General features: G+C 44.4%; 2 protein-coding genes across 3 annotated transcripts in view; both read left to right on the top strand.

Annotated features, from left to right (window-relative positions):
• The window catches only part of LOC144894084 (uncharacterized), a 31,298-nt gene extending 29,455 nt beyond the window's left edge, over positions 1-1,843 (top strand). For both annotated transcript variants that reach the window (XM_078786025.1, XM_078786024.1), the window contains exon 3: positions 1,499-1,843. In XM_078786025.1, the coding sequence (XP_078642151.1) occupies positions 1,499-1,686 (188 nt within the window). In that variant the 3' untranslated portion in view covers positions 1,687-1,843. The remainder of the gene's footprint in view (positions 1-1,498) is intronic.
• A 911-nt stretch (positions 1,844-2,754) lies between these two features.
• The window catches only part of LOC137417530 (pre-mRNA splicing regulator USH1G), a 67,406-nt gene continuing 53,015 nt past the window's right edge, over positions 2,755-17,145 (top strand). Inside the window, exon 1 of the mRNA XM_078786022.1 lies at positions 2,755-2,918. Within this exon, the coding sequence (XP_078642148.1) occupies positions 2,755-2,918 (164 nt within the window). The remainder of the gene's footprint in view (positions 2,919-17,145) is intronic.

The following is a 17,145-nucleotide window of genomic DNA, read 5'->3' as shown; positions in this document are numbered from 1 at the left end:
GATAGCAACCCCACCTCCAGGACGAGGCTCAGGTCTATCATACCGGAGGAGGGAGAATTCACAGAATACTCACCATTCACAGAATACTTCGACAGCAGAATTACAAAGCCGACACCGCAAGATGCAAACCCCTCATAAGCACCAAAAATGTAAAGGCCAGATTACAATTTACCAAAAAGTACAGAGGTGGGCCAGTATAGTTCTGGAACAAAATTTTATGGACAAATGAGACCAAATGAAACTTTTACCAAAGTGATGGAAAGGCGAAATGTGGAGAAAGGAAGGAACTGCATATGATTCAAAGCATACTACCTCATCTGTGAAGCATTCTGTCGACCCCGGCCTCACCCATACATGAGTCATATGATTGCTCACATGCTACGAATAAGGTGTACAGTTTGGTGCAGGTGAATGAGAAGTGCAAGTGTGAGGTACGGTGTATGCGGTTTCATCTTGTGCAAGATCTGCAGAGAACTGTAGTGGACTCGGTCGATGCTTCACAACAATGCGAGTCAATGAGGTGTGTGTGCTGAAAGATGCAAAGGTATAAGGTTCATGTGTAAAAGACGTGTGAAGAGAGAAGTCAGTTCTGGGGAGATTTTATCAATTAGGAGGTGTTCACCACGCCTGAAAACCCGCGGCTCCGTTGTTTTTCTGCCTGGTCCTTCTCAGCGTCATGTTCCACCTGGCACTTCTCTGTGTCGCTTTCCACTTAGCACCTGGCATGGTTCATCTTGACTTTTTGAACTGATACTCTGAACTGACTTTCTGCACTGACACTGCACTTTGGAACTGACGCTCTGACCTGCTGCTCTCTGGACTTGACTTGACTAGACTCCGTCGGTCGTCCTCTCCTCTCACTCAGAACCAAACTCCAACACTTTGAGAACTGGAACTTCCACTCAAACTCAAACTCAGGGCTAACTTTTTATGAACTGCGCTGCCTGGGATCTTATTGGCTTTGCCTCTGTCACCAATGACCTGCTTTTAGAATCTCGTCACGCTGATTGGCTGGCGCTCTGTGATCCAGATATTGTGATTCATCCCCAAAGCGTGATGGGCAGGGCTGTTTGTTTGGTGAAACGGTGAGGACAGGGCGAGTGGAACACACAATAGACATCCCAGTGTCTTTCATGAATAGTAGTTATGTTATCACTGGCACGCTGAATAAATCGCAAATTCCTGTTCAAATCAAGTTTAGTCGAACTCTGGCCTGGACAGATGGTTCGTGACATTTTGAGGCTGTTTAAGAGATTATGTGTGTGTGTATGTGTCGATGTGTCTTATTCATGAAATTTTTCCTGAAATTTCCATTGACATTTCTCCATCATCAACATTGACTTGAGCACTTTTAAATTATTTTTTTTGGTCTCCATTTCAATTGCTATTTGATAAATGTATCTACAAAGGAATTACTTGGATGTGATGTTATTGTTTGGTGCATAACTGGTTTTGGGATCTATTGCCGTTTCTCATCCTTTCCCCTGACCACTTACAGCTCTCCTGACCATTTGCTCCATGGGGGCATTTGTCTCCTACTGCGTGAGCATCTTCAACACTTTCCGATCTGGGGCTGGGTTCTTCGTGACCGCCGTTGGCGTGATCCTGACAATAAGTGGCACGGGTGTGGCCGGAGGTTTGATAAGAATGGAAAACAAGGAGAGTGAGAGTGTGAGACTGTCCTAATGCATTAACGCATCCGTGCTCTACCGACGATGAGATAGATGTTTGATTTGATAAGTGTGCCACTTCGTCCACCACTAGCTCTTCATTCAGTCATTAATGACATTTGTGGCAATTGATAGAAAAGCAAATAAAATATTAAAGTTTGTTTGATATCCTATTTGTGTTTGTTGTTTTACATTTGTTTGATACAGCTTTCATATAGATGTAACTGCCTCAAAAGGTATTGCGATGAAAATACCCTAAAGGAAGTAGTAATTTAATTAGATTAGTTAAGATTAGTTAGATTAGATTTGGGACTATTGAGGATGTTTGGGAGTGATTTGGAGTCATTGTTGGAGATGTGACATGATTGGGGTGATTTGGGATTATTACGGATGTTTGGGAGTGACTTGAGGTCATTGTTGGAGATGTGAGATGATTGGGAGTGATTTGGGGTCATTGTGGGAGATGTGAGATGATTGGGAGTGATTTGGGATTATTATGGCCACATTGTTTGGAATAGTTCCAAAAGACTTGGTGGAAAAGATCCGTTTAAAAAAAAAAAAAAAAAATTTTTATTTCGTTTTGTAAAGCTATGGACTTATTGATCGAATTTGTAAAAACTGCTGGGCTTTTCCCTTAGGAGAGAATTCATCGATTACAAACAACGTTTTTGGGATCCTCAAAATAAATGACAGTCACGAGTATGAAAAGGGTTTAAATGTTGCCTGTATAATCTCGGTGGATTTATATACATAGGTAATGATTGTTGGAAGTGAAAGAATGAATGAACGAGTTTTTGTAAATAATCATGAGTGGAGTAAAAACACAGCAAAGACTCAATTGTTGTCAAAAACCTCTATGGAAGGAAATGTTCGCCGAATGCGTGCACAGCGCGGGAGGTGATCTATTTGCGTGACGTCAGAACGTAATGAAAAGGTTTCGAGTTTCAACGGGAGGAAACCCTCCTCGTACCCCGACCCTCCATTCCCATCACCGCGGCCGGTCCGGAGGGGAACGAGCGCGACCGGCCCGGGTAGACAGACTCACCTGGAGCACGACCGGCCCGGAAGGAGCGAGCGGAGCGCGATGAATGACCGGTATCACAAGGCGGCTCGGGACGGTTTCCTGGACGCGCTCAAGGAGGCTTCCAAAAGGGAGCTGAACGCACCCGACGAGGACGGAATGACCCCGACCCTTTGGGCCTCGTACCACGGGAACCTGGAGGCGCTGAGGGTGATCGTGAGCCGCGGGTAAGGTGATCGATGTCACGGTGACCGGCGTTTGTTTGGACCAGAAAACGAGCGCGAACGTCTATTAAATCCCACTTAAGGTCCACCCGGTGGTGAGAATTCGTGGTGGTCTTGTCTTCCATCAATGTATCGATCATAAACCGAGCGAGCAATGCTGCCTCAGCTACTACCTGGTGCAATTCCAGCACCTGCATGTTGGTTGCATCATTTACGAAGTGACCGCTAATGCAGACTGCATTGATTCCCTCCTTAAACAAGCATTCTGAGTATTGCGCTGCAATACATGTCCCCTACTCTGTCTGTCGTCTAGTCTGTCTGCCTTAAACAATGTTCTGAGTATTGCGCTGCAATACATGTCCCCCTACTCTGTCTGTCGTCTAGTCTGTCTGCCTTAAACAATGTTCTGAGTATTGCGCTGGACTCTGTCGTCCGGAAAACTGTTGGGGAAATTACCAAAGTTCAAAGTGCCATAACTTTGTCAAAAATGATCGAAACGTCGTGAAGTTCGAACTTGATTTGTAACTTATCATGAGGAAACCATGTACTAAGTTTGAAATCATTAGCATTAAGAGTTTAGAAAAAAAGTCCGGAAAACTATTCTTTGCGTGACGGACTGACAGAAGGACAGACGGAGGGATGGAGTACAAACCTATAGTCCCCTCCGGTGTACACCGGTAGGGGACTAATACAACTAGCATCGCCTGCTCCTTGGTAACACAAACGTTCAAGAAAGAAATGGTGAAACGCTTGTTATGTTACATGATGACATCCCAACGTCTTGTGTGCTGTGACGTAATCATACCACAAACGGCAGATTACATGGTGTGCTCCACGCAAGTATTTATTTATTTGAATGTTTTGATTGCAATTCCTCACCTTGTACTGTGGTCAATCTGTTTGTTGTCCCTCTGTCATATATATATATATATATAATATACACACACTACATGACCAAAAGTACATGGACACCGCTTCTAATTCGTGGATTCGGCTATTTCAGCCACACCCATTGCTGACAGGTATATATAATCAAGCACACAGCCATGCAATCTCCATAGACAAACATTGGCAGTAGAATGGGCCGAACTGAAGAGCTCAGTGACTTTCGGCGTGGTACCGTCATAGGATGCCACCTTTCCAACATGTCAGTTCGTCAAATTTCTGCCCTGCTAGAGCTGCCCCTGTCAACTGTAAGTGCTGTTATTGTGAAGTGGAAACGTCTAGGAGCAACAACAGCTCAGCTGCAAAGTGGTGGGCCACACAATCTCACAGAACAGGACCGCTGAGTGTTGAAGTGCATAGTACGTAAAAATCGTCTGTCCTTGGTTGCAACACTCACTACCGAGTTCCAAACTGCTTCTGGAAGCAACGTCAGCACAACAACTGTTCGTCGAGAGCTTCATGAAATGGGTCTCCATGGCCAAGCAGCCGCACAGAAGTCTAAGATCGCCAAGCGCAATGCCAAGCATCGGTTGGAGTGGTGTAAAGCTCACCGCCATTGGACTCTGGAGCAGTGGAAACGCGTTCTCTGGAGTGATGAATCACGTTTCACCATCTGGCAGTCCGAAGGACGAATCTGGGTTTTGCGGATGCCAGGAGAACACTACCTGTCCGAATGAATAGTGCCAACTGTAAAGTTTGGTGGAGGAGGAATAATGGTCTGGGGCTGTTTTTCATGGTTCGGGCTGGGCCCCTTAGTTCCATTAAAGGAAAATATAAACGCTACAGCATACAATGACATTCTTGATAATTGTGTGCTTCCAACTTTGTGGCAACAGTTTGGGGAAGGCCCTTTCCTGTTTCAGCATGGCAATGCCCCCGTGCACAAAGCGAGGTCCATACAGAAATGGTTTGTTGAGATCGGTGTGGAAGAACTTGACTGGCCTGCACAGAGCCCTGACCTCAACCCCATCGAACACCTTTGGGATGAATTGGAACACTGACTGCAAGCCAGGCCTAATCGCCCAACAGCAGGACCTCAATAATGCTCTTGTCTCTCAATGGAAGCAAATCCCTGCAGCAATGTTCCAACATCTTTTGGAAAGCCTTCCCAGAAGAGTGGGGGCTGTTATAGCAGCAAAGGGGGAGGGTGGGGGGGTGGGGGGGGGGAAGACCAACTCCATGTTAATGTCCATTATTTTGGAATGAGATGTGTGATGTTCGGGTGTCCACATACTTTTGTTCATTTTGTGTATATACTGGCACATTACCCATAGGATGATTGCATCACCCTCCCCCCTCCCCTACAGTCATACACACACACACACACACACAATTACATTTTTACTGTGAGTAAACTTACACATGCAATTCTGACAACTCCTCAACAAAAAAGCCTCAACACCCCCCCCCCCTCCCAACTATGTGCCATCTTTGCTCTTCCCTCTGCCTCGACCCCAACCCCAAAGTCTCAACCTCCCCCTTCAAACTTTGTCCCATCTTTGCTCTCCCCCTGCCTCACCCCAACCCCAAAGCCTCAACCTCCCCCTCCCAACTATGTCCCATGTTTGCTCTCACATCCTCCTGCTCATAAAAGGAAATGGCCATTCCTACGTTGAAACAGTGGAATATGTAATGCTTTCTGCTCTCCTGTCAAGCTATCCACGACTTCACAGAAACCCGTCATAATTTAATAGAAAATAGTCAGAAATATCAGCAAGCCTGCATAACCTCCGCAATAAAAGCACTGCTTGAAAGAAAAGGTTATAAAGGGTAAATGCTAAAGGGTAATTCTAAAGGTTTCTAAAGAGTACATTCTAAAGTTCTAATGAGTTATAAAGGGTCAAATATAGAAATTGTGGGTGGAGTCAGGCAAACTGTCTAACCAATCGGTGGAACGCGCACCCATGGACGCCCAGACGCACGCTCGACACATTTTATGTATATATTTTAAGTGTCAGGATTCAAACCAGGGTACAATAGCACTTCATTAAATAAATAGGCTACTCCCATGCTCTTCTAGCCGAAGAATGGTGCATAAATACAACCATGAAAGGCTGCACAAGGTAAGCCCTTTTTTCTGAGGTGGATCCAGGATTTTTTGAAATGGGGTTTCCAGAAATAAAGGGAACAGGGTGCATACTCGCCTAGATGCTGCTAGCATGAAGCCATCAAGGTGTGGGGTTTCTATCAATGTTTCCATAAAAGCCATCAAGGAAGCTTTGTGGGATTTCAGGTGCTCTCAGGTACACTGACCACATTGGCTGCATGTTGGGAATGGCAGGGGGAACCTTTGCTTCGACTGTAAAATACCTTTTATTTGTCTTTTCATAATTAATTTTGACACGATTAAGATGGAACCTGTAGCTTTGTCAACTTAAAGCGACACCACTTACTCAACAATCTTTTTGGAATTTACGTCACTCCGAAACAAAACATGTTTAATGTAGTAATTAAATCATAGTATCTGAATTCGTTCAGAATCTTCAAGGATGGATTGTTCATGAATTCCATGAGTAGTAGAACTTATGGAGTATTCGGAAACAGATCCCCTTCAGACTGAACATCTTCAGGAATATGCGGCGAGCGGTTCTAGTTACACTTTCACTTTCCATGTGGATATTTTTTACACACGAGTGCAAAACCCGCTCCGAGCCTCCCACCAAGCCTAAGGCTTGATCTGTTCTTAGGCGCCATGGCAGCACATGGCGTGGCAGTGCAAGATTTATTTTTTCTTTTTACCAGCAATGAGTACAACGCCAAGGTTTTAAGTCATTCCATTGGGCACTTCATGTGTATTCGAAGGTGAGAGACATCAGAGGCAGCTAAACTAGGCAATTTACAAAACGAGGCAATTATAAAAAAACATATATATTACTGTAAAAAGTGATTAGGTACTGTACTTATGACGTGCTGAAGTATAGACAGTAAACACCATTCATTAGTGGTTCCCAATTGGCAGTCCGCAATCATTTATTGATGACTTTGCCAGTCCCTGTTGGGAAAAACGTTAAGACTGCTGATGTGGGCCATCCTGTCAGCCATTCGTCTCAAAACTAGTCGTGGCCAAAAATATTAGCACCCTTGCACTTTTTTCAAATAACTCACAATTTTCTTGAAAAATAAGTTGAAATTGACAAAAGTATTTTGGCTCCACAATTCTATATTTCACTGTTAATATTACAGAACCTTTGTTTTTGATTCAGAACTTAATATATCCTTTTAAATCAGAAAATATAAAGAAATAACATTGACAAAATTATTGTTACGTGTTCCTCCCCGACCTCCTGGTCTCGGTATACCTCCGAACCCCGAGAGGAGCCACGGCAGAAAAATATGTTATTCTATATTAGAAATCAACAGTGAAACCACACCAATGATTTTAAACGAACAAATGTTGTATTAAAAATCACACACAAATAACAGTACAATCACTATCTCCTATGATGGTACCATCAGCTAACATACATAAGGTAACTCACTGTGCTCCAAGTGAGTGGAAAAGAACCTTCCCCAATGTCTCTATAAAAAATATTAAAAAAACACCTTTAGAGGCCATTTTTCCCCGCAAGCGGGGGTTGGCCTTTTTCGGGAACCGTGGTTGTTGTTGTTTTTCGGTCCCCTTTTTGAAGCAATGTTTTATGGCCGGATGCCCTTCCTGACGCCAACCCTTTTTGACGCCTTTAACGACAAGCAGGGAATTACCAGTGAACTGGTACTCAAATATATGGTACCCAATGTCTCTATAACTCAAAGATAATCCCCTCCTGCGAGTAGGGATGAGGCGAAGAGGCGATGAGGCGAGTAATGAAGCGTAGGCAAGGCATGGTCAGTCCCGTGGTCCAAACCAACCGCAAACTGGTGGTGAAAAGGGAAATAACCGCAAACTGGCAGTGAAAAGGGAAATCCCACAGGCGCGAACCAGACGTGTACATTCACAGTTCAATCAGCGAACCGCAGCGTAATCTTCAAACGCCGCTTTTGTGCACACATCCCCGGCAGACGACCGGATGGTGAGAAAAGCTGACGCGTAGCAACACCTTTTTCGGGGAACGAAGCGCGCGGTTCAAAATGGCCGACAGCTCTTACTTGAGTCGAATCGCCCAGGCGAGGATTCTCCGGAACCTCAACGCCTATACCTGACTACGCAGGTTTCTCAATCCTCCAGCGATAACCTATCGCAGGAAAGCCCTTTCAAGGAGACTCAAAGGTTACTCGCGGCTTTCGTTCGATCACGCTCGCCACGGAGCTTCAAGACATGCGTCTTCTTCCACTTTTCTCCTCATGCCTTCTTCCTCTTCTTTTTTCCTCATCTTCCGGTTCCCGATCCTGCTTCCTGTCTCTTTTTTACCATGAACGCTTTTAACCTTTTAACCACAATAACCATTTCCCTTAAACAACAACAATTATAATACATAGAACCAGAAGGGTTTCAAGTGGATGAAAACCACAACAGCGGAAGGGACGAATCCGTAACATTATTGACACCCGAGACTTAATATTTGGAAGCACAGACTTTGAACAAAATAACTGCAGTCAAGCGCTTCCCATAGCCATGAATGAGCTTCCTACACCTCTCTGCTGGCAGTATGGGCCACTCTTCTTGTGCAAACTGCTCCAGTTCTCCCAGATTTGAAGGGTGCCTTCTCCCAACTGCTGTTTTCAGATCTCCCCACAGGTGTTCAATGGGATTTAGATCTGGACTCATTGCTGGCCATTCCAGAGAAGTCCAGCGTTTTGTCTTGAACCATTCCTGGGTGCTTTTTGAAGTGTGTTTGGGGTCATTGTCCTGCTACAAGACCCATGACCTCCGACGGAGACCCAGCGACGGAGGGTTGAACATTGTGCTCCAAAATTCCTTGGTAATCTCCTGATTTCATGATGCCATGCACACATTCAAGGCACCCAGTGCCAGAGGCAGCACAGCAACCCCAAAACATCACTGAACCTCCTCCATGTTTTGCTGTAGGGAATGTGTTCTTTTCTTTGAAGGCTTCATTTTGTTTTCTGTAAACATAGAGATGATGTGCTTTACCAAAAAGTTCTAATTCGGTCTCATCTGTCCAGAGGACATTCTCCCAGAAGGATTTTAGCTTGTTCAGTTGTGTTTTCTTTCATTGAGATGGTGACGGATGGTGCGAGTTGAAACTGTCGTACCTTGTGTCTGAAAGTCAGCTTGAATCTGTTTGGCCGTTGATCGAGGTGCTTTCTCCACCATTCGAACAATCCTTCGCTGCAATCTTCGATCAAGTTTCTCTTGCGGCCACGTCCAGGGTGATTGGCTTTAGTGCCATGGGCCTTAAACTTCCTGATAACATTGTGTATGATGGACACAGGAACATCAAGGTCTCTGGAGATTGACTGTAGCCTTGGGATTGTCAATGCTTGGCTACAATCTTGTGTCTGACCTCCTCAGACAATTCTCTGGTTTTCTTTATTTTCTCCATGCTCATTGCGGTCAAACAGCAGAATGACTCCTTTTCTCTATTCAAACTGGTTGAATGAGTGATTTTTATATTGCAGGCACCTGTAACTCACCACAGGTGAGTTCAATTCCAAAGTAAAGGAGAATCCTGCTTGAAATCTAGTTATTTCTAACAACTTCTAAAAGGTGCCAATAATATTGTGTGGGCCATTTTAGGATTTATGTGTGGAATAAGCTCGGATTTAAACGATTTATTTCAGCTTTTTTTTGTTTTGTTCCACTACAAACCAAGGTAATACAAATGTGGACACCAAAAGATTTTTTTATTTCAACAAATTTCTGGAAGAAATAGTGCATTATTTGAAAAAAGTGCAAGGGTGCCAATATTTTTGGCCATGACTGTACTATGTTGCCATTATAGGTAGAGCATTGATTTTTTTTTTTTGAAAGGTGTTTATTGCTATTAATATTATTCTTTGTTTTGCAGATTTATCGATTATCGCTGGAAGATTAACTGTTGCTCAAAGGATGTTAATTGCTGTATGGTAGAAGTTTAGCAGTCTGTGAAATTGCAATTCAAATATGGCCGTGGCAAGAAATTGGAAGACATGTCCATTTTAGATTTTCATACCTTGCGCAGTCAACTTGGTGTGAGCCAACTCTATTTTTGAACGTTTCTTTTTTTTTGCTCCAATATGGCTGCCAGAGCACGTGAGCTATGACATCATATATTTATATTCTCTAAATAATTGTTGCATTAGATCATGCTCAATAAATTTCAAACTGATCAGACTAAGCGTTGTCCCTGTCGAATTATGACGTCGTAATTATGGCACCAATGACGTCATCGTTAACACCTATTCCCCATATGGAGTTATTTACAATGAGCCACGTTTCAATTTTTTAAATGCTGACACAGCACACACTTTACTTTACTGAAATGCAGACACAAATGTTATATTTTCGTCAAAAATCGCCGGAATTTCCCCAAATCTGTTTTGGTCATGTGTTAATATACCTCAGCGATTGACAAATCTGAAATCAGAATTTTATTTGAGGTCAAAATGACCCCGTGAGAACGCTCCATACTTTGCCTGCTCGTCATTTGCAGTGTGATAATTAATTCCATGCCCACTCTGGAAGACTCTTCTTCTTCACACAATAACAACTTCTGGCTTCCAGACCGTACTTCCAATCGTCTTGAAAATTTGCACAATGTTAGACTTCATTACCTCTACTATAATATAAAGTTTCACGTCGATCAATGAAGCGGTTCAAGAGTTATAATTTTTTAAAAATATTTTCGTTTAATTATTTATATCTGCCGAACCACGTGACCTATCGCAAATTCCAAAAGGTCATTTTAGTAGAATGATACGCTGAACACATCTGTGAAGTTTCCCCACGATAGGATCACAAATGAGGGAGGAGCTTGGTTTAAAAAAGTTTATGCTTAAAAACGTCATAACTCTGAAACCATGTGACGCATGACGTCATTCCGGCTGACTTTTTTGTTCGTGATGGGTATGCGATTCTGCCTCCAATGTTTGGCCTCGATCTGTTCAGTCGTTTAGGAGAAAATAGGATTTTTGTGGTTTTTCACTCAAAACAATATGGCGTCCAAACCACGTGACCTACGACGTCATTATAATTTTATTTCTGCATCAGTTTACACCGAGAAGATGCTCAAGAAATTTCATCCTGATCGGATAAAGTTTTTTACTTGTCGAATTATGACGTTATAACTGCGGCACCTATGATGTCATCATTCACATGTTATTCCACGTGGAGAGTTCTTTGCAATGAGACCTGTCTCAATTATTTCTGTGCAGCGGTTTTTGAGTTATAGAGGTGCAAATTTTTATGGTTTTTCCAAGATGGCGCCCGTACCACGTGACCTGTGACGTCATAATATACACTAAAATATTCTAAAGGAGGAGGCCCTCCTATGGTGAAAATTTCATGTCAATCGGACCAACGGTTGCCGAGAAAATGAATTTTTAAAATGCAGACACGTACGTACGTACGACGTACGGACGGACCCGAATGCTTAACCGTGCCTTTCGCGAGCGCAGGGTAACAACGTGTGCAACATGTAACTGCACGGGATCATGGCGTACAGGTCTCGCCTCATGGCGTACATGAAAACTCGTGCTCGCCAACTTGAAAGACTCCGCAATAAAACAGGTCTCACAGTTCACTCCCAGGCCTACAAGGACCACATACAACACTATAAAGATGCCCTCTCCCGCGCCCGCTCCGCCTACTACTCTCAAATTATCCACTCTGGCTCCGGAAACCCAAAAGCACTCTTCTCTACAATAAACAAACTCCTCAGCACCCTGAACACCACCACCCAGTCATTGACAATAGACAACTGCATCTCCTTCCTTTCATTCTTCCAACGCAAAATTGAAAACATCTACAACAGCTTGACCACCGCCGCACCCGCTCCCCCTCGAACCACCTGCCCCCCCTTATCCTGCCATCCCCTGTCTAAATTCTCCCCAGTCTCCCCTACTGACCTCTCTGAACTCCTCATCGGAATGAAAACTGCCACCTGCACTCTTGACCCCATCCCCTCCAGCTTTGTCAAGGCCTCCCTTCCTGCTCTCTCTCCACTTATCATTGCAACAATAAACTCCTCCCTGTCTACAGGCATCGTCCCACCATCCCTCAAAATTGCTGCTGTTACCCCCATTCTGAAAAAACCTGGACTAAACCCTGACACCCTAAATAACTTCAGACCCATCTCCAACCTACCCTTTCTGTCAAAGGTTTTGGAACGCGCTGTAGCCACTCAACTCAAACATCACCTCTCTGCCAATAACCTGTATGAAACATTCCAATCCGGATTCCGCTCCAACCACAGTACTGAAACTGCTCTCCTCAAAATCACCAACGACCTTCTCCTCTCCTCTGACGCTGGCAACCTCAACATTCTCATCCTCCTCGACCTCAGCGCCGCCTTTGACACCATCGATCACACCATCCTCCTCACCCGACTTGAAACCACCTTTAACATTACCGGCACTGCCCTCTCTTGGATTAAATCATACCTCTCTGACAGACGTCAGTTCATCTCCATCAATAACTGCAAATCCCCCACTGCTCCCCTCCCCCAAGGTGTCCCCCAAGGTTCAGTTCTTGGCCCCCTCCTCTTCATCCTTTACCTGTCCCCCCTCGGTCACTTAATCCGCCGTCATGGTCTCCAATTCCACTGCTTCGCCGATGACATCCAGCTTTTCATCTCCACCAAGTCCATCTCCACCGCCACCCACTCTATCCTGACAAACTGCATCACTGAAATAAAATCCTGGCTTCAAATCAACTTCCTCAAACTTAACTGTGATAAATCTGAAATAATCATCATTGGCCCAAAAACGCTCACCAAGTCCACCCATAACTTTGCCCTCAACATCGACGGTTTCCCAGTATCCACCTCCCCTCACATCCGGAATCTTGGCATCATCTTTGACCAAACCCTCTCCTTCGACAAATACACTAAACAGATCACAAAGACAGCCTTCTTTCACCTGAAAAACATCGCCCGTCTCCGTCCATCCCTCTCCTCCGTGGCTGCAGAAACCCTCATCCACGCCTTCATCACTTCCCGTCTGGACTACTGCAATAGCCTCCTCTATGGTTCACCCTCAACAATCACCAATAAACTCCAATACATTCAGAACTCCGCTGCCCGTCTACTCACCCATTCCCGGACCCGTGACCACATCACCCCCATCCTTTACAAGCTTCACTGGCTCCCCATCTCCCAGAGAATCCAGTACAAAATCCTCCTCTTGACCTACAAAGGTGTCCCCCAAGGTTCAGTTCTTGGCCCCCTCCTCTTCATCCTTTACCTGTCCCCCCTCGGTCACTTAATCCCCCCTCCCCCTCCCACGCCTCCTGCCCCCAAGCCCTCTCTCTCCCACACTTCTCCCTGCTCTCAAATTTTGTGGTTGTGTGCTTCCCCTTCTCTCCCCATCTTGTCTTCCGCTCCCTCTTTTTGTATATTTTGTTTGTCTGGTTGATTTGTTTGTGAAATAAATGTTAGCTCTTTTACGAGCCTCGATTCAGTATACAAAAAAAAAAAAAAAAAAAAAAAAAAAAAAAGCCCTCCATAACCTGGCCCCATCCTACCTGGCTGACCTCCTCTCCAGACACACTCCCACCCGCAACCTCCGCTCTGCTGGTACCAACCTCCTGACCCCCCCCCCCCATCCGGACCAAATTTAGATCCTGGGGGGACAGGGCCTTCTCCATCGCTGCTCCCACCCTCTGGAACTCGCTACCTCACACCATCAGAGACTCCTCCTCACTCACCACATTCAAAACATCACTCAAGACCCACCTGTTCAACACTGCATTCAACATTTAACCCACAGCATCTAACCCCTATCTCCTCTCCTTCTCCCTCCTTTGTGCTTTGAATATTTCCCTATTGATTCTTCTTTTTTTTGCAATTGTCTTTATGTTTTGCTATGCATTATGTTTTGCACTCTGTCAAAGCGTCTTTGGGCTTCCTGAAAAGCGCTATATAAAATAAATGCATTATTTTTATTATTATTACAGCAGCGGACCAGATTTCATCTGCTCCAACATGAACACCTCGACCTCATCTGCATGTTCGACACCGGCCTTTGGAGAACGAGGCTCCGCCCCTCTCCCCACGTGCAGCGTACCTAATAATTGCAACTTTTCATTGTGACTACGGCTAAAGATTGAAACATTCCGACTACATCAAGAATAGTGGAAAAGTTCCTGGGAAAAAGTTATGGGCGGTGTATAAGACCTTACATTACACCCTTCTGTCCAGCGAAAACCAAAAGTACTCTTTTCGTCACAGCATACAAAATGACATTTTTTTTAACTTAAAGATTTCAAATAAACGTATTTAAAGTGCACGTGCACTTAAATTATTTAAGAGCAGGTGGGAGTGGGACAAACATTGGTCCTTCTCTCATCTGATGCACACCTCACAACAAATTATTGTCAAGTTATGTCAAGTAGTGGGACTTGACATATTGTCTTGACAAATCCCATCGATGGAATGAATGGAAGTTTAAACAGGATTACCTTTACTTCCGAATAATAATAATAATGATGATGATAACTTGTAAAATAAGAACGAAGAAATATCTCTCGACAATTTCCCGTCTGTGTTATTTGGGCGGTGTATGATATACTGTTCGAGAATTTTTAACATCTCTCAAAAATTTCCCGTCTGTGTTATTTGGGCGGTGTATGATATACTGTTCACGAATTTTTAATATACAGTATCTCGGTAATTTCCCGTCTGTGTTATTTGGGCGGTGTATGATACACCTCAGTTGGTGTATGATATATGATATATGATATGGTGTATGATATATGTGTATGATATATGATATGCCGATCTCAGCAACTTCCCATGTGTGCGTGAATTTTCTCAACTATTGCTGAAACTGAGTCTAAAACCATCGATAAAAATTAAATCAGTGGTGAATTAGAGTCGAGATAAAGCAAAAAGAGAGTCTCGATGGACTTCATGCTACAGGCCTTCGAAAATGCATTTTGTTCTATAAATGGTAACTTTCATCGAATTATCGTCCAGCCCTTACTCTAATAAATAAATTAATGCCCCATGTGTTTGCAGAGCTCTGAAGGTCAAAAGACAAACAACAACAACAACAACATGCATTTTAAGGCCATTTTCCCTGCTAGAGCGGGGGTTAGCCTTGCGATCCCCATGACAATCTTCTCCATTTTTCCCTATATTCTGCATCTCTCCTTGTTAACCCCCTTGCCCGCATTTCTTCTTCCACCATCTTTAGCCAAGTCTTTCTCGGTCTTTCCCTTCCTCTACTTCCTTCTACATTCATTTCGATCACTCTTCTCAACCAGTCACTTTCATTCTTCCTCAACACATGACCAAACCATCTCAACATGTTCCTCTTCACAGCATCAATCACAGGCTCTATTCCCATCATATTTCGCAATTCATCATTTGTCTTCCTCTCTCTCAACGATACTCCACACATCCACCGAACCATTCGCATTTCCACCCTTTCCAGCCTTCGTTGCTGCTCTACGTTCATTACCCATGTCTCGCTCCCATAAATCATAACACTTCTCACACATGCAGCATACACCTTTCCCTTCAGCTTCAACGGCACTCCCCTCCTCATCAGCACGCCACTCAGTTCCCGAAACTTCTTCCATGCACATCTCACTCGAGCAACCGTTGCCGAGTCTGATCCACCATCTCCATTCAGCATGTCTCCGAGGTAGCAAAATGTTTTCACACCTTCCAGCTTCACGCCGTCTCCAAGATCCAACTCAACATTTCCTCCATCTGCAGCTCCATCTGTGCACACCTTACATTTGAATGTAGCTGCCACACTGGTTTATGACCCTCTCAGACCACTACATTTTTGATGAATCCACTCAGCGCACATTGTGCATTGAATGGAGTTCACTCCGACACCCTTCCTGCACACAGCACACGGCCATTTCCCAGTTCTTTCCACCTCACCACATGCTTTACCACTTGCCATCACATTCGTCTTTCCGATATTCACCTTCAGACCTTTTGTCTCCATACATTCCTTCCACTTGTTCATCTTTTCCTTCAGTCCATCCATACTTTCCGCAATCAACACCAGATCACCTGCATACAACAACTCCCACGGTAAACCCTCCTTTACGTTCTGAGCCAGCACCTCAATCACAGCTACAAATAGTAGTGGACTTAGTACCGACCGCTGATGCACTCCCACCTTCACCTCAAACTCACCACTGTTCCCGTCCTTCGTCCTTACAGCTGTGCGCGCTCTTTTGTACATTGCCATCACTACTCTGATCAACCATTCCTCCACTCCTAACTTCCTCAATGCCCATGTCAATACTTCGCGTGGAACCCTATCGAATGCTTTTTCCAGATCAACAAACCCAAGAAACAATGAAGGTTGTTTCTCGAAGGTCAAAAGGTCAAAGAGTCAAAAAGGTCAAAAGGTCAGAAGGTATGAAGGTCAAAAGGATATATATATATATATATATATATATATATATATATATATATATATATATATATATATATATATATATATATATATATTGTTGCGGATATGAGGATTGTGTTTTTTTTATTATGTGCTTTATTATTATTATTGTTTATTCTGCGCCTCCTGCCTCCGGAGTTGTGTAAAGGTAAAAAGGGCGTCTCGGTAATTAGTCCATAAAGCATCCACGTCAGCCAATCATAGAATACCCCTGTTCGATAGCTTATATCTTATTATGTGTCTTAGGGTAAGGCTGTGTCTCCCATTAACTTAAATACTCCATTGTACCAAGTGAAATAAGAATAGGTCCCCTTTCATTTCATTTCGATGGCCAACTGCATTTTGGGCGGTTTTCTCTTCAACCACCATTGGCCACGAGGCAGGGTTTGGGAAGAAAGGCGGGTCCCCACCTCGTCAGAGAGGGGAGGAGTGAGCCAGCCCCACTCGACCAACCATGAACAAGGGGTTTGGCTAGAGAGGGCGGAGGAAGAGCGATCGGGGAGGTTCGCAAAGGTTGAGGGGCGGGGCCTATATAACCCGCCGGCGGGGCGTTCCCGAGCAGTTGAGTCCAAGAGATGAGCTTTGACAGAGTTGAGTCCAAGGGAGGAGACGAGAGATAAGTCCAGAGTTGAGACAAGGAGGGAGGAGACAAGAGTTGGGTCGTCAGAGCTGAGCTGCGTGCTCGAGCCACCGAAACTGCATCTACAGCAGCTTGAGCCACCGAAACTGCATCTACAGCAGCTTGAGCCACCGAAACTGCCTCTACAGCAGCTCGAGCCACCGAAACTGCAGCCACAGCAGCGTGGGGCCTGGACGGCAGTTT

Source organism: Myxine glutinosa, chromosome 10 (genome assembly GCF_964187855.1).
Source record: "Myxine glutinosa chromosome 10, kmMyxGlut1.1, whole genome shotgun sequence".
NCBI lineage: Eukaryota > Metazoa > Chordata > Myxini > Myxiniformes > Myxinidae > Myxine > Myxine glutinosa.
Note: the sequence above shows the minus strand (reverse complement) of the source record. Positions and strands in the feature narration are given on the sequence as shown.